Here is a 26,467-nt window from a genome sequence, read left to right on the forward strand (position 1 = left end):
ATCAGTCTTGCTGCATGATGAGTTAAAACAATCATGGAGCCTTTTCATGTTTTTAGAGTGATAAATACAAATTATCTGCTGTCCTTACAAATGGCACTTTGAGTTTCCATATAGAAGCTACATAAAGTTAAATCATAATACACAGCAGAGAAAGCTACACACATTCACTGAAGTAGTTTGGGGTGAAGGGTAGTTAGTAATGAAATCAGAGTTTGAGAGGTGACGGTAGAATTTTTGGTAGGAAAAGCAGAAAAAAGATTAGGGCAAAGACAAACAAAAATAATATTATAGAAACGGTGTGGAGGAGGTCTAGATGCCCGGAAGAGCTTATATTCTGGGTGATGACCAGGAAAAATAACGAAGTACAGCACGGTGAATTTATCTAACTCCCCTAGAGTATATCAGACAATCTAGATATTCAATTTAGCTTCATTCTGAAATAGGAGCTAATGGAGGTAGTCTGTAAAGGTAATGCTCTGTAGCGATGGGGAAGTGCAAGCATGTGACTATGAGGGTACATGCTGGAGCATGGTATAACAGTTAGAGCCAATAAATAAGCCCTGTGATCTTTGGTGTCGGTAGCGGCTGTAGTTGGGGGTGAGTGAGTGGACGATTTGAGAACAGCTTTTGCAAGCTATTCTCTGTAGTCTCACACATACAGATCATCTCCTCCTATGATTTACTACCACAAATGGTGAATTTCATGAATTATGTGGTAATGCTGATTATTTCCAGTGTCAGAGGACATCCTTTTTTAGTCCCCCTACATATTAATATTTGAGCATCAGGTTGCTTTAAAGCAGAGATAAATTTAATGATCCTCCCCTAAGTTTCTCCTTGTCATTACTGCTTATTTGCTAACACTTTGGGGTTTTAATTCTTTTTCTTTTCCCTTAAATTTATCGCTTGATGGAAATAATTGGGAGATTTGAATATTTTTCAACAGTGAGAGTCCTTATTAGCTTTTAAGTAGATAAAAATATCCTTTCTTCCCTATAGTGCAAAGTGAAATGGGCTATTACTACCATCTCAGTAAATTAAATTACTTAAAAAAAGAAAAGAAATAGATTGTGAAAGTGTTTAGCCAAAGGAGTTCTCCAGCTGACTGAACATTTATGGGCACTTAGCCATCAATGCAAGGTAAATTCACCTACAAGTAGCTATTTAGAAAACATGTGTATAATGATGGCTGTTAAACTTACCCAGCTGAATTACACCTAACTTTAGACAAAAAAATAGAATATATACATAACCAAATTGATGGTAACTAAGAGGATGGCAGTTTAATCACCAACAAGGATATAAATAGGACCAAGTGAAGAGGCTCAAATTGGTGATACAGAATAATTAGTGGTAATGAGCTAAAGAAAAAAGAAAGTTTAGTTGGAGGCTCAAAAAACACAGGTGTACAACGCATTTGGTGGTTTTTGATTGGGAAGCAGCCTGCTTTGTTTTGAGTCAAGCAATCTCCAGGCAGGCATAGGGAATTAGTTAAATCATACTGTATACTCCCTGCTGGGCCTACATCTTTAGGCAAAAGCAACCTAAATTTAACATTAAGCGATGTTGTCAACCTAGGTTGCACATTTGAACCACCAGGGATGCTTTCTAAACATAGTGTGACCTGGGCCATACCCTAGAAATTTTGATTTAATTGATCTGGGATAGGGACCAGACGTAAGTATTTTTAAAATCACTACAGATTTGTCAAAGTTGCAGCCAGGACTGACAACCACTGCTCTAAAGGCACTTTTCATGGCTGAAGAAATCTCAAATGGCTCCTCTTGGCTTCTGAATCAGGGGTGGCAGAGGTTGTTTTGTTTTTCGGCAGCAGCTGAGAAAGCAGCCAAATTCATGACCTGTCCTTACACATCCCAGGCCTATGGTTAGTTTTCACTGCTCATTAGAAGGTAGAGATGACTTTTTTGCAAAACACTAAGTCAGTGTTGGGCTAGCAGGTGAGGATAATGGCTAAAGTGATCAAGGGTGTTCCATTCTATACAAGGGCAAGTTGTGGGTGAGCTGGATACACCGAGATTTGACAATGAGCTGCTTTTTTATATGTACAACCTGGGTAGTAGGCTGTTTATTGTACATATGTGGCCAGCTACCAGGGTAGCAGTAGCAGGCGTGCCGTCTGTATATGGAAGCTACACATACCAGCAGTCTATCTCTTGCTGACTTCATAAGCACCCATTATTTGGCTCAGAAACCACCTGATAGTCATCTCCCTCCCTCTTCTTTCCTTCCTTACCACTTTTCATACATCTCCAAGATGGCATTTCACCACAAATGAAATTACATTACAAAAATCTGCTTACATTTGTATTCCATATTAGACTACAGGTTCCTTAAGGTTATGGACAGCTTTAGTCATTCTAATATCTTTAGCTTTCATCACAATGCCAGGTACGCAAATATTTGTAGACTGAAAATGGTGGCCTGTGATTCTAGATCTCCTGTTTTAATTTGAAAGTACCATAAAACGTAAAGTATAATAATAATAATAATAACAATAATAATAATAAATAGAAAGTAAGAATGGGTGGGAGATAGTACAGAAAGGAAAAGGAAAGAGAAATGCTCACAGCTTTAGAGGCAAACTTCTTCCAAATACAATTCAATTCTCTAATAAATATCTCTCAAACTCATACATTCTTACAGCACATATTTATGGAAGCATTCTACACACAGCAGCAAACTTGTCATAAAAGTTTTCCGACATCTTGAAGCTTACTTTGGGGTAAACTATTAGCAAAGGAGAAACATGAGCATCATTAAGAATATTTAACATTTTTTTAAAATGCTATGAAGAAAATAAACAAGGAATTGAAACAGGAAATGGTTTACATTTGTGAATCAGGGTGGGGTGACATTTTAAACAGGTGGTTAGAGAAGGCCCCTCTAGAAGCATGACATTTACGCTGAAACTCAAGCCCATTGCAGAAAAATGGGGTTGAGGGGGAAGAAGGAGATCCCAGGCAAAGAGAATAGTGAATACAAAAGTCCAAGCACAGGAGGAAAGGTCTTGGTGAAATTGAGAAATAAAACGAAGTCTTATTTTTAACTTCTACACACACACACACACATACAATAGCTGGGAAAAAAAAAAAAAAAAAAACAAAACATTGTTTATGATTAGATAACTCGTGAACCTGACCCCTTTTACAAAATCACCAAAGTTCTCCCAGGCCTTGAGTTATAAGCCATCATACACCCAGGGGCAGGTTTGCTGGCTTAAGAGTGTCCCTGTAAGATCGTCTCTAAAAGGTCAGTGGGCTTTTATCCTGCCAGATCCTGTTTGATCTAAATGACCTGAATAGTGACTTCAGCACTCCCACCTGAAGGTTCAAGTCTGACTTCCAAGTACCAAGGTTATGTGAGTCCAGCTCATTGTCTGGGATGCACTGAGAGCTTTATTCTAGAGAAGACCTGGATCTTCACAGTGAAATCTGCAGTGCCCGCCAGCTGGGAGTGCTTTTCTACCTCGGCTTTACTGATTTGTATTATGCAGTCTAAACCACAGGGAAGGGGAATTAGGTTTGTGTCATTCTGTCAGTTCTTAATAAACTCCTTGAGTACAGCACCCTTACTTTATTCTTCTTTATATACCCAGCTCCTAGCATAAGGCCTAACTCTCAGAAAATTGGCCCACAACCTAAATGATTTTAGATTTTTTAATGGTTAGAAACAAAAAAATCAAATGAAAATAAATATTTTTTAACACATGAGCATTAAATGAAATCCCAAGTCAGTGTTTGTAAAGTTTTATGGAAACAGTCATGTTCATTCATTTATGTTTTGTCCAAGAGTATTCTCTCACGATAAAGGCAAACTTGAGTGGTTGTTACAGACTGCAGTAGTTATGATAGAGACTGTATGGGTTGCAAGTCTAAAATGTTTACTATTGACCCTTTATAGAAAAAGTTTGCCAACCTCTGTGATAAATATTTACCATATGAATAATGAAATGAATACATAAAAAAATGAACTATGATGGCAAATTCACTTTCATATAATTACTCCTTAATAGTATACACTCTATGGCAGGGATCCAGGTATCAACCTAGACCTTTACACATTTTATTTAAAATATGAGACCAGTATTATTTGTGAATCATTCTGCCATGTTGTTCCAAAATATATTCAATCAGAATAAAAATTTTAATTGCATTTTCTAAATGGGTTTCTCCCCTTTTTGTAATTAAAAATACATCTCAATGCCTCTTTTCATGAGGACCAGCCAGTCTTCCAAGAAGTTATATTTGTACTCTATTAGACTCATGGTAATCATTTCACTGTATCAAGCATGTGTATGTCCTCTGCAGTTTTCTTCCTTCTGTGTCAGTCTGTACGTTCTAAACTTTTACCATGGGGTATGCAATTCTGCTTTACAGAGGTACATGATAGAAAGAAATTCAATCACCTCCCTTACATGTGAATTTCATTTCACTTTTACATTTGTAACTAATTTCCTGGGTTTTACTGAATGCCCACTGCACTGTCAGATTGAAGGCATTGGGAGGGTCACAAAGTGAGTATATGTTCAAAATCTGCAAAAGGCAAACAAATCAGTTGCATTCTGCTCAGGCAAGATGCATGTTCTTACGTAAAACAAGTTAAGGGCACTGAAAACGGTTTAATATAGATCCAAATTGAAGACTACACAAATTCATATGGAAACTGAAATAGGCCACTCTAAATATTGGAGAAACTGCAAGTGAACTTGGATGGAAAACTCTGTAATGCCGATTACACCTTCTTAGTACTGGCATTCCTGCTTTCATTTCCTTTTTCAAAATGCTGAGAAGGGATTAAAACAAACATATCTTAAACTGATCCTGTTGTATAGGCTGATAGGATTTGTTTCTGTTTGTTTACTTTTGTATGGTTTTAATTTTCCTGGAGGGAATTTGGGCCCAAGTAAATAATCACTGTTTTCCGTTTTAGGAGAAACTTGTCTTCTGTATATCATTAAAACTTCTACAATTATTTTTTTCACAAAGGAGAAAGTTATGTGATTAGAAATTCTATCCTCTCTATTTTGTAGTAAGTACTTTGGAGGCAAATTTATGTAGATTCACTTAAATAGGCTGTTTGCTTACAATGCACTATTGGGGAGACTTTACTCGTTCTAATTTAGGGGCCGGAGCTACAGAAGGAAAGCCTTTAGAAATTAATACCAGCTAATTAATCCAGCTCATTAGCCTAAAACCTCACTGAATGCTGCGAGTGCTGCTAATGTAATAAGCTTCCCAGTTAATGGAGTCAAAGCTAACTTCAAAGATGGCTAGTACCTCATTCATTAACTTAATCAACTCTCTGGGCACCTCTTAGACAACAAATCCTGGTAGGAGAGTAATAAAGATGGAAATGGATGTTTTGTTCTCTTATCCCCTGACTGACTTAGAAGTTAAAATTTGGATAACTGTTGAGTACACAAATAGTACATGTTCCCACCTCTAAATAACAACAGGACAAGACAAACAAATGCTATAGAGAAATTTTTGTCAAAATGAAAGTTTAAAATTGTCCCAATAGTCCAATCAGTGTAAAAAGCCAACATCCAGTGTGTTGAGTATTGCACATTTTACATACTCAATCTACTATACACATTTTAGCCCATAAGAAAAGAAATGGAAACAAGGCATCAATTTGCACCATTGTCTTCTTGTTTTCCTTTTAAGATTTTCTAAAATAAATGTTAATAAATTTAATGAATTATTCCATAAATTAAATAGATTATTTTTTAGATTTGTTATTTATTCCATCTTCAAAACAAAATAAAGAAAGGGTATGATTATTGTTCTTTCATTCAACAAATATGTGAATATCTACTAAGTATCTGAGCAATGTTTTAGATGAGGGAGTTCAATGAGAATACATTTTAAATTGTTTCTGTTTTCATTCATTTTTAGTAAATCTTGCCTTCCTCATCTTCTTTCGAATTCTTGAATTTTTCTTATTTCTGGAGATTTTTCTCTATTATAGGTTCTCTTTAGGGAGGGAGGTTTTTGTGTATATCAAATATTAGGAGCTCAGAGATTGCATGGGCCTCTATTTAAAGAGAGGTTTGGTTTGATTAATGAACCAGTTGACTATGACACTGGGGAAAGTAAAAACTGCTACTGGTGAAGGCAGATGAACAACAAGAAATAAAACAGTAGGGAGAGAGATTTTGTTTTAGGAAGTCACTTGAAGAATTACCTTCTTTAAATATGATGATAGAACAAATCGAACTCTTTTAAATTGTTCAAAGAGGTTTATTCTAATTCAATGTGAGAGAGCACAGCCTGGAGAAAAGATAAACCCAAGAAGCCTTGAGTAAGTGGTCGCTAGGCAGTCAGAATGCAACTCTGTTTTATACAATTTAGGGAAGCAAACGTTACAGGCGAACTCATGAATCAATACATGGAGGTCATTCATTGGTTTGGCCCAAAAAAGGCAGAATATACGGAAGCCAGGGCTTACGGGTCGTAGGTGGATTCAGAGATTCTTTAATTTGCAGTTGATTAAAGGAACAAAGCTATGTCTAAAAACTTGAAGTTCATAAAAAGGAATGTTTAAGTCAAGATAAAGAAGTCTACCAATTATCATGTGATACTGTGCTAGAGTCAGGCTGTGAGAGCAAACCACAGCATACTGGGTCAAAATGATCTGTAGGGGTGCATGACTTAATCCTTGCCTGGCATGGCCTTAGGTCTTGCCTATAATTTGGTATCTTATTGCCACAAAGCATCTGTTCTTTCAGTCTTATGATAGCTTTTTTAACATTAATGCTGGTCAATTGTGTTTAAACTTCCCCAGGGAGTGGGTATAATGAGCCATGTCTGACCTCCTGTTTTGCCATGGCCAGGAACTCAGTTTTTTTCTAGGTCCCTTGGGCCAAAAGAGGGTCTGTTCAGTCAGTTTGGAGGGCTTAGTTTAATTTTAGTTTACAAATAGAATGTGAGTTTCCAGGTTCAGATATGCCCTTGCTTTCCTTAGTATTCTATAACGTGAACCCTGTGAGTAAGGCTGAGGCTCCTTTTCTTCCTATAATTCCAGTGCTCTCTCTCATTTTACACAGGTTCAGGGAACTGCTCGAAACTCTGCATTTTTCTCCTTCTTTACCAGCCCTGGATACACCATGCTAGTGAGAGATTCATAGTTTTGCAAATATTTTTTCTGCAGTTTTTTCTATACCTGCATCGAACGATATGCTAGAACATTTTTTGTTTAGTATATTGTCCTCTCTGTCTTGCAGAAGTTTTTAGAGTTTTGGTTTCGTGATGAAAAAAGAAACACGAAAAAACTAAAAACACTTCATTTTACAAAACTAATTGGAATGGGAAATTGGAGTTAGTAATCACAGATCAGGACTCGAATTTCCATCTTAATACAGAACAGTTAACTTTTGAGCTTAAGGTACTTTCTCAAAATAGTGTTGTAAAATAAGTTGTCTAGTCATCAGAATAATCAATTTTTAGTTGTCTGGGAGCTGTCTTATCTTTGCAAAACTTCCTCCCCATGACCAGAACGAGAAGTTGATTCAACTTAATCTATATAAATATTGAACATTGTAAGTATAGTAAAATGGCTCAGGGATAGACTACTAAGATAAAATAATCAAGATCTTTTCATATATTTATGAAAGTGGTACCAGGGACCACATAATATAGTCCCTTTTGGTAATGGAAGCTGCTCTATTGGTTTTACTGTATAACAAATCACACCAAAACTGATTGGCTTACAACAGAAAACATATATTTGAGTCTGTGGAGGTTGGCAATATGAGCTAGGCTTAGCTGAGCAATTCTGCATATCTAGGGTCTTTTGCGGACTTTGCTGTTGTGCACATGTGCTTGTGATGAGCTCCCGTGAGTGCTGCAGAGACTGGCTGGTCTAAGATGCCAGTCATTCCACATAGCCTCCATCCTCTGGCAAAATAATCCAAGCATGTTCACAGGGTAATGGCTAGATAGGTTAGGCTCCTGGAACTCACATAATGTTACTGTCACTGTGTTATAGTGGTCAAGAGAAGTTACAAGGCCAGCCTGTATTCTAGGCAAAGGAAAGTAGACACCTCACCTATTTGTGAGGGGTGCTAGAAATAACTGTAGCCATAATGTGATCTACCATGAATGGAATACGTAAACCTTGGGAGCTTTCACACTTACATGTCTGTCAGGTGCAGGAAGCCATTTGGCAGCCAGGATACGAAGATAACATGCTGAAACTATCAGGCATGTTTGATTGACAGGACCCTGACAGGACCCTGATGACATTGTGTTCCTAGGTTCAGTTGTTCCTAATACTCAGTGCTATCTTTGCTCATCCTTTAGTTTAGCCATTATATCCTTTCTTGTATTCTATGAGCCAATTAAATTTCCCTTTTGTCTAAATTAAATGAGTTGAGGTTCTATCAGTTTAATAAAAGTTCTTGAAAAAAACCAGTACCCAAACTTGTTTACATGTACTTATTCCTTGTCCATTCTTGTCACATACTAATATAGCCAGTAGAATAACAGCTAAGTTATATATTCATTTAGCTATGAACATTCATTTTAAAATTAATTTTACTTTCAATAAGTGAAGTGTCTATCTTCATTAAGCAATTCAACTGCATTGAATTCTTCATCTGGATTTATATAGTGGTACTTTTTAAATGCCCTGAGTAGTTAGACACTATCCTTTAATTCTGAAAATTAGAGACGAAATGTCGTTTAGAAAATTGAAAATCAACTTTTTATGACTTCAACTGAAAGAACTCATGCTGAAATGTGAACAATGTTCATGAAAAGTTAATAAATAAGACTAATGATAGTCCATGGTAATTTTAAAATGATCCGACTCTTAAACGACTTACAACTAATGCTAATACCTTTGAGAAAAGAGGGTCACAATACTGGAACTTCATGCTCATAACAAAACTGAACTTCAAAAGCCTTTCACGATCCTATATATCAAGAGTCCATTTCACATTGCTCTCACATTTACTATACAGACATGTTCATTTCTCACTTTAAATATAATTATGGTAGATGTGGAATTATGGGATCTGAATCAATTTTCAGATTGTGAAACTCCACATAGTCCTCTATAATTACCCTGCCTCCCAACATTGAAAAATACGCTCTCTCCCTAACTTCTCTTTTTGAATTACTAACACTATGAACCCCTATAATTGAAAAAAATGTGTCACTTTTAACTTCTTCATTGTATTTGAAGAAAAAAATACTCTAGCCGAACAATAAATGATGTTTTTAGAAAACCAGAACATACACAAAAGTTTCTTAGCTTCTTAGCACAGAAAATAGGACTGAAGGGCTTGTTAATGAGCCAGTCTATGAGCCATCACGTGCTAGCATCTCTCTAAATGGAAACTGTAAGACCAAAGACATGTCACCTTTCAAGAAAGACACTGTCAGTGTTGAGTAAAACCAGAGTGTGACTATGTCCCTTCAGTGTATTCCTTCTTTGTTCAGTATCAGGGAATACTTTCAGCGTCTTCTGAAATTTATAGAGGTCAATGAGTTGTCATTATTATCCCTATTTTCAGAGGAATTACTTGAAACTCAAGAGGATTAAAGTGACTTATAATTAGTCATGATGGTTCCTCCCTTTCACAACCTACTTCAGATTTAAACTATCCCTGAATGAAAGAAAAATTTAATGTGATTTATGTTAAAGTGCTCATATACTTCACAGTAGCAAACAGCAGAATTTCAGAAGAGTAGAATATATTTCTCTATGTGATTTTTAAATTCTATGCTCCACATCCATTATCTGTAAATAAAGTGCAGCTTCCAGTGCAGTCAATGAGCAGTCAAGTGTGCTAACGAGGACATCTTTAAATAGTGTTGTTCTGCTGTGCTATAGAGTGGAGCTCATCAGAGAGCTGATGGAACACAGAACCATTTGGAGAGGCTCTGAGAACACATTTACAAAAATACCAAATCTGAATTAAGCAAAACTTAAGAATACTTTGTTTTGACTACTGGAAAGGAAACAATGACACACACAGGGACCCAGGTGGTTAATGTACTGTACACTATTACTGTAAAGTACAAGACCTCAGCCTCTAAGCTCCTCAGAAACCACAAATTCAGTTGATTACATAGTGCCCTATAGAGTAGACTTGAAGAGTAAAAGAGCAAACATTTCAGATACTCTTTCAAAGCTTGCCAATGCACTTGGCTTTTGAATTCTTGCTATTGGTCTGCTGTGCAGGAGGGAACTTTACAATGGTTTTTACTCTCCAAGAGGTTTTAAGCCTGTCTCAATTACAATAGAGAAAATGACATGAGTCCTTTTTTTAGTGCTATAAAAAAAATAAACTACAATTGTAATAGCAAAACAAATTTTCTCAGTTCAGAAATGGTGTAATATGTAAACCTAAAGCTTTGCAGTTAATGCAGGTCCCTTGACTTTTTAGTCAACTTAATTCAAAGACAAATACCATGATTTCTTAGCTATGAAATTGTTCTCTCCCACTATAGTTTAAATTAAAAGGCTTTAAGTAAACATTGCAAATTCAACAACGTTCACTTATGAGCTACTTATTTTCATCTGTAGATTCACCTGGTTGTGCAAAAAGATCCCTAAGGCCCTGATTTCATCTCACATTCACTGTTCTATACATGTTTGTGAATTCAAGTATCTCTTCTTTGTGGAGACCATTGACAGTGCTACAAGACAGTGAACAAAACCACAACCCATGTTTAATGTTCATGTTGATGTCTTTTAGTAATTTGGCTAATTTGTAGAAAATTAGTCATTTATTTAAGTGAAAGTGTAGAATAAATGTTCTATAATCAGTGAATGTTGTTTCCATTTGGAAATAATTTGCTGAATTTTTATGTGATTTTCAAGTTATGTTACTTCACCAGTTAACAAGAGAGTACAAATGGGCTGCATTACTCTTAGGAAGTCCCTTTTCAAAACATTCTCCCTGCTGAAATGTCAGCACAAAGTGTCTTCTTACATTTCGATGCTTTCTTGGAGTTTAAGTGACCCATGACACCAATCACACATATCTCCAGGAATCTGACACCCTGAAAAATCCTATGAGATTTCCTAAAATAGATCCCACTGGCAAACATTTTACATCTGAACCTGTACTGATTGAAAGAGGTCTCATTGAATAAGAAATAATAAAAACAAAACAAAACAATAGATTTGGGGTGAGGTAGATTAGAGCTAACTTTTATTTAGTATCTAGTAATCCGGCCATGTCACTTTACAGTCTGTTCCTAGCTCTCTCTGTCAGCACAGAAATTAAGGTCCAATTTTTAAAACATCACTTTATCAATCACAACTCTGGCCTAGTAGGTATTTTTTGCAATTCTCCTTTTTACAGAATAGAATGGCATATTCAAGATTTTATCAATAACTTGTTTGATGAGAAATGCTCTTGCTACTATTTCGTAAAAGACTTCCTGAAAATAGTTTTTACCTTCCTTTAGAAGTAAAACAACAACAACAAATCAGAAACAAAGCATTACATATTGATTTAATTTTCCAACTCATTGTGAAAAACAGTGAATTATACAAGTTAATAGAAGTGAATAGTAAAAACAGAATGGGAATTTATCTAGGCTATTGCCAGTCACTATAAAATAAATTGTAATCTGAATATGTGCTTTGATCAAGTATTTTTTCAAAAACATGTTCTACCATGATTCCCAATTTTCAAAATTCAAAATGTGACCCAGTACACACATTGATATGCACATACATAAATTTAAAACAAAACTCTTATGAACAACTTATCTTTACCTCACTCTGATACTTTCTATTCTAGCTAATTTAATTTTTTAAATGCTTATTTGGATTCACAAAATTGATTTCATAACCTACTAATGAGTTGCATTTGCCCATAGAAAACATTGCTTTAATCTAAGTCTTAAAAACTGTGAGGAGGTGACTTTCCCCTTATTAAGCAGAGAGGTGTTAAAAACATAATTCTCATACGAATAGAGAGTGAATTTGTGTCAAAGTTGTATTAATCACATTAATAAAAATACCAGCAAGAAAATACTAGAGCTAGTTTTAAGAGCATTTGAGGAACTTGCATAGTAAACAGGCGAATGACTTCTAAAAATAAGTTTGCTGAATTATATTTAAGACTGGTTAACTCCTGCAGTATAGGGAGCCATAAGACCTCTGGTGGTTAACTCTAGTAAATTATAAAATCAAAACAACTTAATTTCTGCACTTTTAGATACAGAAGGATTCAAACATAGTCCAGTCGGGAGACTGACAAAGTATCAGTTATTTTAAGAAAGAAATTTTAGAAAGAATGCTAACCGGATATAAAGTTATTAACCAAGTTTATGCAAAGGCTAAGATATTGCCGTGGTGTCATAGAAACAGCAATGTTAGGAAGTAGCTACCACCCCTACCACTTATAGGGCTGAGGGAACGAACGGAAGATCACTAAGACTTAAAAGCTTGGAGGAGAAGCTTTGTGGTGATGAATCTCAAATGTCTCTGGTGCTAGTGCTGGTGTCTCTGAGGAGGGCTTGATGAGATCAAATGTTGGATATACTGCAAATGTTGGAAATACTACAAAGAGGCAGCACCTGCTGCTGTGGGAATAAACTGATATAGCCAGAATGAAGACGTGCCATTAGGATAAATTCCTGGAGCAGGAAGAAACAAAACAGGAAACCAACAATGGGAGCAATTCCCTCTCCCCGCCAAGTCTTGCCATCTCCCTCCATTGGCAAAGCCTAACAGGAAACCACAAATAAAACAGATATGTGGTTTGCCAAGTCCAAACCTCAGCATCCTAAAAGCAACCACAAAAGGGAACTTAGAGCTGAGAGTCAATAGTTTAAAACCTGCCACAACGTCTAACCTTACAAGGCAATGGAGCCTTTGCACTTTTCTCATCTGTGGATTGTTCATCAAGAGTGTCAAATTGTAACTCACAAGTATGAGAAATATTCTAGCATGAGAACAACAAGTAAGCAAGTATCATTTGCTTTCTCCTAAATTTGGAATATATTTATCTTTATCAGAAATTTATGGCTTAATTAAAAGCTCCACCAAAATTCAAAATTATTATAACTGATATTTGCTGCTTTTTATATTAAATGAATTTCTGCAGACCATTATTCAGGTCTATTATGCTAACATTAGACACATATTTGGCTTGTTACCTTGAAAACCAATAATAACATTACATATTATGAACATAAAGATGTGCTTTCTCTCATGATTCCAGAGTTCTTTGTTCCAGTATTGATATGTGATAGAGTGTTAGAATTAATCTATGGGAAATTGTCGTTATTTTTTAAAACTAAATAAAAGTTACACATGATGATAGTAAAGATTTCAATTGTGTATAGATATCAAATAAAAAGTTACATATATGTTTATATATAAAGTGTAAACATATTTATTTACACAAAACAGATCATACCATACATTCTTTTGCACCTTAATTATTTTTCTACTTAGTACCATATCTTGCTGTATTACAACAGATAGATCCTCCCCTATATTGTTAAGATCTACATTCAAATGTAGGATCTACATAATCAATTTTAAAATTCCTTGGGCATTTAGGTTGTTTTTAACTTTCTGTTATTGCAATGGCTAGCTAGCTAGCTAGAGCAATGAAAAGTTGAAAGATATTGTTTTATGTACAAAGTCTATACACATAATATGCTGACAAAACAATATTGAGTTAAATAGTAATCATGATTTTGTTAATGTTTATTTGTGGTTGAATTTGTAGCTGATGACTTGAAACAGCATGAAAGAGAACAAAAATACAATCTGATGAGTGCTGTCCTATCTTTCCAAAGCAATTTTATAATCAACCAATCTTTCTATTTCTCATATCCAGATGCCACACCACATGAAGCCCTTGCCATATTACAGCTATGACCAGCCTGTGATCGGGTACTGCCAGGCCCACCAGCCACTCCATGTCACCAAGGGCTATGAGACAGTGTCTCCAGAGCAGGACGAAAACCCCGGCCTAGAGCTGGGCCGAGACCACAGTTTCATCGCCACCATCGCCAGGTCGGCAGCACCGGCCATCTACCTTGAGAGAATTGCAAACTAACGCTGAAGCCAACTCCTCACTGGGGAGCTCCATGGGGGGAGGGAGGGCCTTCATCTTAAAGGAGAATGGGTGTCCACAATTGTGCAATCGAGCAAGCTCATCATTCCTGTTAAAACATTTATGGCATAGAGAAAAGAAAAAGAAAAAAAAAAACTTCTTGAAGAGGGCAGCGAATGCACCTGCAGCATTACCGGGAGGACTGCAGAACTTTCTTTGCTTTAAAACATAAAACAAACAAACAAAAAAATGCTCCCGGATGTAAATAGTAAGAGTGTCAAGTTCTTATACAAATAGATTTCACCCAAGCTACATATAGGTTTGTTTGTATATTTGATTTTTCTACACTGCATGGTTCCTGGGCTGGAGAACCACAGGGGAGCAAATAAACAGGGGTGGGTGGGAAGCTAGGGAAACAACAGTTTTCCTCTTTAGGTGTGTGTAACTCTCACAGATTTTATTTAAATTGCTTTCATTTATTTTTTCTTTAAAAATGCTGTTTGTTCTTGTTTTGTTTGTTTTAATTTTTTTCTTTCCTGGTCAAGTTTCTAATACAAAACATGAGCATTAAAGCTTATGTTGTACCAAAAGAAAATGTGCTTTACCACGGAACACAGAGAAAGTTGACCACAAAGTTTGACAAAACTACTGGAAAACCCAGTAAGTCTGGGTGAATGACCCTTCATGACAAATGCCATATATGGTACACGATAGAAGGAATTTTGTTTTGTCCCATTGACAGCCCTCACTGTGCAGGATGTCTGAGACAGCCATGAAGATCTCCCAATGAGAAGACCAGCAGAATCATTCTCATGTGGACTAAGGCTATAAAAGAGACATGATCGTGGGCTCAATGAATGAAACTGCCAAGCTGACAAATTTCTCAACACAAGATAATGTGTAACATTGCTTTTTAAATTAATTATCAATTAGCTTTTGTGTAGTTTTTATCAATAAAAGAAAAAATATTGAAAAATAAATATATTATTTTGTGGTTGGTATACCACAGCCCACCTAATGCTGAGTGCTTTATCTGTATATTGTGGAATGCTTCTAGTCTATATCAGGGTCCTTCAATAAGAATCAGTTGGTATCTATCAAGCGTTTTCTGTGCGTTCCATGGTCAGATAGGAAGGCCCTGTGAAGTGTAGAAAAGGAATATGAGATGTGGTTTATGCCTGATATGGTTTGTCTGTGTCCTCACCCAAATCTAATCTTTAATTGTAGTTCCCATAATCCCCACATGTTGTGGGAGGGACCCAGTACCCAGTGGGAGGTAACTGAATCATGGGGGTGGTTACCCCTGTGCTGTTCTGGTGATAGTAAGTTCTCACAAGGTCTGATGGTTTTATAAGGGGCTTCCCCCTTAGCTGGGTTCTCATACTTCTTGCTCCAGCCATGTGAAGAACGTGTTTGCTTCCCTTTCTGCCATGATTGTAAGTTTCCTGAGGCCTCCCCAGCCATGCTGAACTGTGAGTCAATTAAAATCCTTTTCTTTATAAATTGCACAGTCTTGGGTATGCCTTTATTAGCAGCATGAGAATGGACTAATACATGCCCCAATACATTTCACAATTATTTTCAGAGCTATGTGACCTTACTCTAATAAAATTATATAACAATATGAGAAAAAGTAAGTATCCATGGAAGGGTTAGAGGTTGTCAGACCTTACAGAAGTGGAAGAACTGTGTGGAAATTGGTTGCTATCTAGGAAGATGGACAGCATCACCCATTTTTTTTTAACAAAGGAGATCACTGCGTGCACATCAGTTGAGACATTTTCTCTCAACTTCTTTCATGTTGTAATGCTACTTCTTGGCAATTCTCTAACTGTGGACATTCTCCTGATGTGTCCACTGGTGTAATTTGCCTAGTTTTATTTTTAAAACTAAATTATACTACAAAATTTATGTCACCCTTTATTTGGACAAGTTTCATATTTTAAGGCATGCTCACTTACAGTGGCCCTGCTGAGTGTTCCAGAACCAAGTTAATAGCTGCCATCCATTTAATTCCAAATTCTGCTGAATTAATAATAAAAGAGCCTTGTAAATACCATCACATCACAGCAAACTAACTGAACATGTTTTGTTTTTTCTCCCTCAAAGAAGTTCTGTTTTACTAGCACTTTAAACAAGGCTTGAAGTTAAATTCTATCCCAAATGATACAAATAGTATGTCACATTAAAGGAAAATTCAGTTGAGGGAAGTTTTTTTCATGTTGGAACACAGGGCTATTGCTGTTGAATTCTGTTATCTTTCCTCTAATATTATATTCTGGGTTACAAGTGTTTTCTTTTTTCTTTTTTTTTTTTTTTTTGAGACGGAGTCTTGCTCTGTCGCCCAGGCTGGAGTGCAGTGGCGCGATCTCGGCTCATTGCAAGCTCCACCTCCCGGGTTCACGCCATTCTCCTGCCTCAGCCTCCCGAGTAGCCGGGACTACAGGCGCCCGCCATCACGTCCGGCTAATTTTTTGTATTTTTAGTAGAGATGGGGTTTCACCGTGTTAGCCAGGATGGTCTCGATCTCCTGACCTTGTGATCCGCCCGCCTCGGCCTCCCAAAGTGCTGGGATTACAGGCTTGAGCCACCGCGCCTGGCTACATGTGTTTTCTTAACCATTCAAGTAGAATCAATTTACTCTAAGTTTAAAAATTAAAGATAATTCTTTGGCATTGTGATTTTGTTTTCAGAAACTATTCAATACATTTGGAATATGTCTTCCCAAATTACAAGGATTTTTTGGTGGGGGTCTTTCTGAACTACAAGGATTCTCTTAATCCTTCTCATCTTCTCTATCTATCCAATGTCCCCTATATACCATATCCACCACACCACCCCTTCCAGAATTGATTTATGAGAGGTCACACATGAAAAATCTCGATCAAATTTGCCTGATGTCAACTCTAGTTTTAATTATGTTTCTTATAATCAAAAAAGTCATAAACATATAAGACTCTTCATGTTATTTAAAACTGCCATATTTGGCCAACAGTTGCCTCAAGGTTAATATGAAATAAGTGAACTACTAGCAAAACAGATAGTATTATAAAAAAGTTGTGTCCTATTTATTTGAAAACTTTCAAAGAACTTATTTAAAATGTAATTTACATATGCCAGAACAGTTTACACTGAGCTCCAGAAATCTATGATTAAAACAAACAAACAAACAAAAACTCAAACAAAATTTACTTTAGTAGGCTTGGAAAAGTCCTCAGTTGAAAAATTCAGGCTTTATACTGTATGAAGTGTCAAGCAAGTTTTCAGATAAAACAGTATGTGTGTATATATATGTTATTTATATACACATACACAAATAAATAGTATATATATTTATTATATATACAAATATATGTATATAGTGATATTTCAACAAAGGGGTTAAGAAGAAAACAGGATTATTCACCACTTAAGCCCAAAAGTCAATTATTTTTATGCTGCAACCCTGGTGTAACCAAGGAGGATGAAAGGCTTCTGTTAGTCAACCCTCAGGATAAATTATCTTCTGGGCCTAAAAATGATAGGGAACAAACTTGTCTATGGAGGGCACTTTCATCCCTTTTTTTGTTAATTATCATGCTTTGCTATGCAAACTGATTGCCCCAGAGTCCTTCTTCCTTAACATGGAAGAGTGTAATTGTGAATTGTGACCCTAGCTAATATATAGATTTTTTCACTTTCTTCTAGAAGTCAGGAATTATGTTGATTGTACTTATTTTTTATGTTGAAATGTTAAAGAGCCCTCTCAAAGAAAGTTATGTTTTATTTCAAGACTATCCTAATTAGTAATTTGATTTTACACTATATTGTTTATTGAACTTCTGAAGGCTATGCAGGTTGTAATTTCAATGTTGAGGAGTCTTATGGAGTATTTATAGAGCAAGGGCATTAAAACCATGCCTAAAAGCAATTGTGAATGTGACAGAATACAGATTGGAACAATCAACTATCCAAACATTCTGATTAATTTTTTCCATAAATATTCTTTGTAATGCTGAGTTTGCTTTACTTACTGCAAAATGCAATAAAGAAATAGCTTAGAACAGAGGACTGATTGGTATATGTTTAGGTGTAACTGCAGTTTAACTTCGCATCTTATTGTACCTCTACTCACAGATTGGCGAGCCTAACACCAGCATGTCTGATACAGGTCTGATATGGGGTCTGAGAATGTCTTTCTAAGTCCCCAAATGATGCTGAAACTGCCGTACGTGCACTACATTTTAAGAACCACTGCCATAGAGTGTAGATACTTATATCTCTTTAGGTTGATGACTCTGTATGAAGACTCAAAATTTGCATTTAATATTTACTTAGAATTTAATATTAAATTAATCTTTAAAATAAGAATTAATTTAAAGCACGTAGTAGTTTTATATGTTCATGCAATATGAAAGGCTCGTATCTTTACATAAAGAGCATTTTCTAAAATATGCTGTGTAACACTAACAGATGATGCTCTCTGTGAAAGCAAAGAATTGAAAAATAAACATCAGTAGCAGTAACAACAACAACAAAAGGGGTTTATATGATCAAATTAAATTCAGAAAATATTGCATATGATATGCTCCCTTTGGAAACTCACAAGGCAATTTAACATTTAAACAATATCAGACATACTGCAGTCAAGAAACCCATTTAACTTTGTTTAACCTGGAGTTTTCTAAACATATTAAACTACAGTATCCTTCCTTAATTTAATATCTAAAAAACATCCTGCAGAACTAATTTTCTATAGAACTCATTTGGGAAATGTTAATTTAAAGAATATTCTTTCTTTGACCATCAAGAAAAGCATGTACCTTTGCAGATAACTATTTCTACGTTTACAAATGACACAGTGTACACCTATTTCTGAGATGCATGTGGATTTTTTAAAAACAAAGACAATATATTTTAATCTCTCTAACAATAAAGCAAATGTCAAATATACCTGGATTAAATGAAAATGAATAATTAAAATGATGAAAATTTGATATCATGAATGAGAAGTATATCTCTACATAGACAACATTCCTATTCCATTGGGGATTAGACTCATTGTTTCTAAAGTGTAAGGCATTTTAAAATTAAAATAAATCACCAAAAAGTGCAGGAAAATGTGGAGAGCCTTTATTATCTGAGTTAATAAGTTCCTGGTAAGTCACTGGGCTTGGGTGATGTCAATCATTCATCTGTTTTCTGGGCCAGAAGAACCCCTCAGAGAGGTGATAGTAATGCTTGACGGAAGGGAAGAAAGACCAACACGAACCTTGGCTCATCCTATCAAAGTTATTTCCTTATAGAAGCCAGGAAATTGATTATGGTGTTAGAATAAATTTTAGACTTACTGTACTCATTATTGTTTCCTTTTCAAAATGACATAAGAATAAAAATGAGGTCAGATATGAGCTCAGATTTTGTACTAGTTAAGAAAGCTATTCTACTGAAAATAATGGAAGAACTATATAATAACAAATCCCTGGAGTCAAAACATCCAAATTCTTGAGTTTGGCTATAACTCTTTTGGGGGAATTCACTTGATTTTAGTTAATGGAGGAAATACAGCTGAGGATAACTGATGTCAGGATTAATTAGGTAGTTATATTAGTCTACTCTGAATTTCATAACAAAATGCCATTATCTTAAACAATAGAAATATATTTAGAAATACATTTTCTTTACAGTTTGGAGGCTGCAAATTTCAAGATCAAGCTCCCAGGAGGCTTCAGTATCTGAAAGGGCCTTCTTCCTTGTTTGCAGACAGCTCCCCTTTCTCTGTGTCCTTATAAGATAGAGAGAGAGTGCAAGCTCTTTGATATCTCCACTTACAAGGAAATTAATCCCATCAAATCAATTCTTCACTCTTATGACTTCATTTAACTGTAATTGCCCCCTTCTAGACCCTATATCCAAATACAGTCACTTTGGAAGTGAGGATCTTTAACACATGAATTTTAGGGAGACACAATTCTGTCTATAGCAGGCAGGAATGCATAAACACACACACACAAACAAACAGCTGCAACGTATCTATGAGAGTGAGCCAACTGATTTTAAGAAGAAAAACTACATAATAAAAATAGCCAGGTTATTCTAGCAAATGAATGCTTGAAGGAAAGATTAGCGGGAATTATGAGTAGGTCTGAACTCCAAATGTGTTTATAAGGAAAGACTGTATGGTTTGTTTTCTGTTTTAGACACATCGAGTATTAAAATATTTCTTACTAAGGTCATAGAATATTTTAATTAACTAAATTTTATAAAGAATTTCAATGTTTTCAAGTAGATCTATTGCTTAGAAAAAGCATGTCCCAAGCTGGTTTTGCACTAGTCCCAAAATGTACTTTGCACAAAAAGGGATCTAAGGTCAAGTCAAGCTAAGGGGAAAGTTTCACATTTTATCCACCAGCTCAGATATTCTCAGTACTCATTAATATATTCAAAGCTTTGTGAATTTCTGTAGTAAAGACGCTATTTTAATTCAGCATTTCCAAATTTTATTGGATTGTGGAATATTCTTCATTTAAATGAATGCTATTGGGAACCTGCAGAGTTAGTTTTCCCCAAAATACATTTAGGAACACATTGTATATCTGATGAAGGGTCACCTAAGAAAGATAAATGGGAACTTTTAGTGTCCGTGTAAAGTTCTAACATTTACCAATGCAAGTTTCTGGAAGCGTTCAGAGCTTGTGACCAGAGTATGTTATGTAAATAATGCATAGAACACCAATTCCTATATAAGCAGAGGATCAGAATGCTCAGTATTTTACCATGGTTTGACTAAGATTGGGACATAGTGTTTGTTAGCTGTGAAATTTACCCAGTTTGTTGAGTAATAGGATATTAAGATGTTGGAAGTCATAACAGAATTGGTGGATAAACTGGAAAATTTTAGACAAAATAAAAGATTCAATTAGGGCAAAACATTTCTGTCTTCAAAGATTGAGGTGACTAAAACATAGATAGTGAGAGTATGCTTTTTCCCTTTTCCAAATGCAAAAAAAAAATGGCTGGAAGCTTTTAGTTAAAATGTATTCATTCATTAAGCTGGTGTTTATTAAGCGTTACCATGTACCAGCCACTCATCTTTGTCCTATTAGAGATTACAGTATCTCCTGGGATATTTTACAGACTAGAAAATTATCGATTATACTGCATACCAAAGATGCTACAATAAGGAAGAACTGGGTAAAATTGAAACATACTAGAGTAGCATAATTGGAAAGCCTGGAAGTACTGAATGGAGGGTTGATAGAGTAGAAAAAGTATTCCAGGAAGGGCAATAGTCAACCCAGAGATAAGAAAGAACATGAATGATTCAAAGAACTGAAATACAGTAACCAAGGGAAGAGGTGGTCCAAAATGAAGTGGAAAAGGTAATTAGAGGATAGATAATACAACACAGGGGCAACTATATTAAGGAGCTTGGACTTGAACTTTAGGAGTCTAGAATTTATACTACTAGCAACCACGGGGCAGGGGGGCGGGGTCATAGTGGTTCTTACTGATTCAGTAAACCTATTTTGACTTTTGTATGAGGACTGGATGGAAGGAGCCAGACCAGAACTTTGAATACCAGTAACTTTTAGAGACGTTATTGTAAGATATCACTTGAGAAAGGATGAAGATATTATCTAGAAAGATTGCAATGGGAATCAACAGAAGAACAAAATTAAAAGGATAATTAAGATTCATAAAGTGCTTATCATCTACCATGCACTGTTCCAAGAATTTGATTTTAATAACCCACAAAAACCCTTTTAAATTAAGTATGTTTCATGGGCCCCATTTTACAATGAGGTTGCAGCCAAGGAGAGGTTAAGGTAGTAAGTGACAGAACCATGATTCAAAGCCAGGAAGTCTCTTCAAGAGAGAAGAACTCTTAGCACCTATGCACTTCATGTGAGAGTTATTTAGAAAGTAGAAATGGTAGGTCTTAGCTGTTGGAAGCAGGCAATGATTGAGAAAATGGGCAGGAGTTACTAAGGAAAGCGCCCATATATCTGCCTAGACCTGTTGATATTATTCTCTGAGAAAGCAGCCACAGGCAGGACAACCTTGTATGTGGTATAACACGACAAATGCCTTTTTTGACATATTGAGTTTTAAAGGCTTAAAAACTTTCAAATGGTACGATTCAGTGGCCAGGGAGATATGTAGATCTGAAACTCGGAAAAAAAAAATGATGGTTCTGTATACGTTAGAATTTGAAGCTGAATCCTAAGAATCAAAGAAATGAATTATGGAGGGTGTGTAGATTCAGAAGGGAAGGAGGACCATATCATAACCCTGGATAACTGTAAAAGTACTGTGAAAGGAAAATATCTTGGGCTCTCAGAATCACTAAACTAAAAGGAAAATTCAAGCTGAAAACTGCTCAGAGCAAACCTGCCTTTTATTCTATTCAAAGTCATCCTTCTGCTCACTGAGATAGATGCATATTCTGATTCAGAATATCAAAAGAATCTCAAAAGAATGCAACCATTTGTCTCTTACCTACCTGTGACCTGGAAGCCCCTCCCTGCTTTAAGTTGTCCCCGTCTTTCTGGAAAGAACCAATGTACTTGTTACATATATTGATTAATGTCTCATGTCTCTCTAAAATGTATAAAACGAAGCTGTGCCCTGAACACCTTGGGTACATGTCGCCAGTACTTTCTGAGGCTGTGTTAACCTGGGCAAAATAAACTTTCTAAATTAAGTGAGACCTGTTTCTAATTTTCTAGGTTTACAGTACCATCAAAGAAGAATCAGAAAGATTATCCAGAGAAATAGTTTGATAATAAGAATGATAGATTCCATTGAAGCTAAGGAAAGAGGAAAATTTTTCTACTTTGACAAGTAACAAAATGACCTGTCTTGCAAGTAGTGAAAACTTGTTACTGGAAATATTAATGTTGGATATCTGATAACCAACTGCAGGGATAGTGTACAAAGTGGTTTGCATTAGTTAGAATTTTGAACGAAGTGACACTTTGATTCCTTTTTTTGATTCCTGGGCCACTATGTGGCCCAGGCTGGAGTAAAGTGATATTTGCAGGCCTGACTATAGCTACTACAGCCTTGAACTCCTGAGCTCAAGCGATCTTCCTGCATCAGCTTCCCCAGCAGCTGGGACTACAGGTGCATACCACCGTGCCTAGCTGATTCATTGCAACTATAAGATCTTATGACTCTGAACGTTTTTCCCATTCTGTGGGAGATAACACATATCCCCTGAGCCCCAAACTGTGATGACTTTTCGTACCTGAGATGAAAAGCACATCCTGGAGTTCATTTTCTCCTTATCAATTGTCTGCCAATTTCTAATTTGTTATGCAGGTATGGCAGACAGGAGAGGTAAAATGAAATACATATTATTTCTCAAATTTTCCAGTCACTAAATTAAACATTGAATGACTGGAGAGCTTATGCTGTTCTTGTTTTAAATCGCCTATTAACTACTTAAGGGCTTTCCAACTTGCCGAGACTCTGGAGCCTGACATACATTAGGTATCTAATAAAAAGAATAAAATTGTGGTTTCCAGGGGCTGAGGGAAGGGAGAATGGAGAATTGTTAATCAGCAGGTATAAAATTTCACCTATGCAAGATGAATAATTTTTAGAAGTTTGCTATATTGTGCCTATATATAACAATACTGCATTGTACACTTAGAAATCTAAGAGCGTCTACTTATAGCCTCATATTGTGTTCTTATAATGAAATTTTTTAAATAGAAAATGAGGCTGGGCACAGTGGCTCATGCCTGTAATCTCAGCACCTTGGGAGGCCGAGGCAGGTGGATCACCTGAGGTCGGGAGTTCGAGACCAGCCTGACCAACATGGTGAAACCCCGTCTCCACTAAAAATGTAAAATCAGCTGGGTGTGTAGGCGCATGCCTATAATCCCAGCTACTCTAGAGGTTGAGGCAGGAGAATCGCATGAACCCTGGAAGTGTAGGTTGCAGTGAGCCGAGATCACACCATTATACTCTAGCCTGGGCAACAAGAGAAAAACTCCTTCTCAAAAAAAAAAAAAAAAAAAAAAAAAGAAAGAAAGAAAGAAATGAAGAAAACAAATCCATGTTATAATTTTCATGTTTAAAATTACTGTCAGGGCTGGGGGCAGTGGCTCAGGCCTGTAACCCCAACACTTTGGAAGGCCAAAGTGGGTGGATCACCTGAGGTCAGGGGTTCAAGATCAGGAGTTCCAGCCAACATGGTGAAACCCTGTGTCTACTAAAAATACACAAATTAGCTGGGCACAGTGGTGCATGCTTGTAATCTCAGCTGCTTGGGAGGTTGAGGCAGGAGAATTGCTTGAACCCAGGAGGCAGAGGTTGCAGTGAGCCCAGATTGCACCACTGCACTCCAGCCTGGGCAACAGAGCAAAACTCGGTCTCAAAAAATAAATAAATAAATAAAAATAAAAATAAATAAAATTACTGTGAGGATACCGTTTTTGAATAGCATTTTTTAGTTTTTTAACTTCAGCATACGTTCCAACTTTTATTCCATGGAGATTTCTTACACCAAGGATGGTCAAGGACTTTGCCTGACAGTAAGAAAATGATTATTTGAGTAGTGCATGATTTTTACTTTTTTGATATTAAATGTCTATGTGTGTAACAAATCTCAAAGCTTGTGTAAAGAATCTTCTTAGAACTTGAAAGTTAAATTGCCCAATTTCTTATTAATATTCACAATCCCCCCATACACACAAAAATTTCTTTGAAATATAGGATTAACTGTGTTGTTTATATAATGAGACTGAAATAAACTGGATCAGATCGAGAAAAACTGTCATAAATTCTGACTCCATTTTGATGTTTGGCATCTGAAATCTTTCATGCTGCACTCTTCGCCACCCCCCTTCTGCCCAACGTATGGGTAAGCTGATAGGAAAGTCTAAGTGCTCTCTTTTTTGGTGTCAATGGGAAGTTCAAATCATGCAAACCTCAGGCTGTACATAGGAACCTACACTCCAGCCCCAGCTTGTAAGCACCATAAATCCCAGGCCTTTTTCCTCGCTCTCTCAAGACCATTTTTAGACCAGCTTGGGAGCCTGCCCTATTCTCCACAGAAAGATTCTTCATGTTAATAAGAAAGATTTTATATCCTCTTGGTGCATATGAGGTGTCATTAAACTCAACATGCAAACCAAAAAACAAACAAACAAAAATACCCACACAGAATAAACATTGCTTGCAGGTTCTAAGAATTCTGGTCCTCTCTTTGGGCCCAAAAATTATCTGACAAATATTTAATATCAATTCTATGCCAAGAACACTTTATAATGGCCACTTTTAATGGTCTATTACACAATCAATATTTTTCTCCTTCCAGAAGAATGATTTTCATCTGCTTCCCCCTTTATTCTCACATGTCACAACTTATAATTCAGGTCTTCTTTCTCCTAATAAGTAGAACAAATGAATGAACATATGCATGGCCCATGGAAGACTTCTTTTACAAATTTGTAAAGCTTTACCAACTAAATTTATCAAAATACACACACACACACACACACACACACACACACACACACACCTTTATCTTATTCTCTGTAGAGAAATTTGGGAAGTGTTGACTAGCTGCTGCTTGGATGACATAGTTTTCCTTTTCAAATACAGATATTTTAAAAGCCTTTGATAACTCATTTTATTGTTCATATGTGACAGAGAGTAAGTGGTAGAGACTATGCCATGCCTTCAGCAGATCATTTTCTTTCCCTGTAGAACACAGGAAAACTACCATTCTCAGTATCCCTGATGGTTAGATTTGAGCCATGTGATTGGGTTCTGGGGAGTATAAAAATCAGTAGAAGGGATTTGTTATTCGCAGCCTGTGGCAGTTAAGAATAGGTAGGTGGAAATTCTCCATTCTCTTTTTTTCTTGTCCATGTAGCTGGTGAAAAGATCCTGGCTCTCTGAGTTATTGTTAAGTAAAAGTTTCCAGATACAGCCACCTAAATACATTCAACAATCCTGGAAATTAGAATATTGTGCAAAAACAGATTTCATGGATTTTGTTACTGCTACAAAGCATAGCTTACTACGACTAATACCAATACCAAAATATCCACCCAAAACAATTAATTTATGAAGTAAATACAAGGATGTCTCTATGACCCTGATATGTCGTTAACCAGTTACGTTAGTATCCAGTGAGAAACATCTTACATATTTGCATAGTGAAAAAATTACTCAAGTAAGCATAACAAAGAGGACTTCTATTCATAACCATCAAGATAGGCATAGGGACCAAGGCAATGGGATTTTGCAGTGGGGGAAATAGATTGGGCTGAACTCTGAGTACAGCATAAGCAAGTGGAAATTTGTAGCCAAAGAGCAGGTCTGGGGCCAGTGGATGGAAAATTACTAAGAGGAAACATCAGCGGTAAAGGAGATTCTGGGTAAACCAACCTACCAAGATTCTTGTTG

The 26,467-nt window shown here is 36.2% G+C and overlaps 1 protein-coding gene across 2 annotated transcripts in view; it reads left to right on the forward strand.

The window, feature by feature from the left end:
- The window catches only part of LRRTM4 (leucine rich repeat transmembrane neuronal 4), a 792,270-nt gene extending 777,193 nt beyond the window's left edge, over window positions 1-15,077 (forward strand). For both annotated transcript variants that reach the window (XM_054475745.2, XM_063648575.1), the window contains exon 4: window positions 13,841-15,077. In XM_054475745.2, coding sequence (XP_054331720.2) covers window positions 13,841-14,062 — 222 coding nt within the window. In that variant the 3' untranslated portion in view covers window positions 14,063-15,077. The remainder of the gene's footprint in view (window positions 1-13,840) is intronic.
- Window positions 15,078-26,467: the final 11,390 nt, after the last annotated feature.

The sequence above is a fragment of the Pongo pygmaeus genome, chromosome 12 (genome assembly GCF_028885625.2).
Source record: "Pongo pygmaeus isolate AG05252 chromosome 12, NHGRI_mPonPyg2-v2.0_pri, whole genome shotgun sequence".
Classification (NCBI taxonomy): domain Eukaryota; kingdom Metazoa; phylum Chordata; class Mammalia; order Primates; family Hominidae; genus Pongo; species Pongo pygmaeus.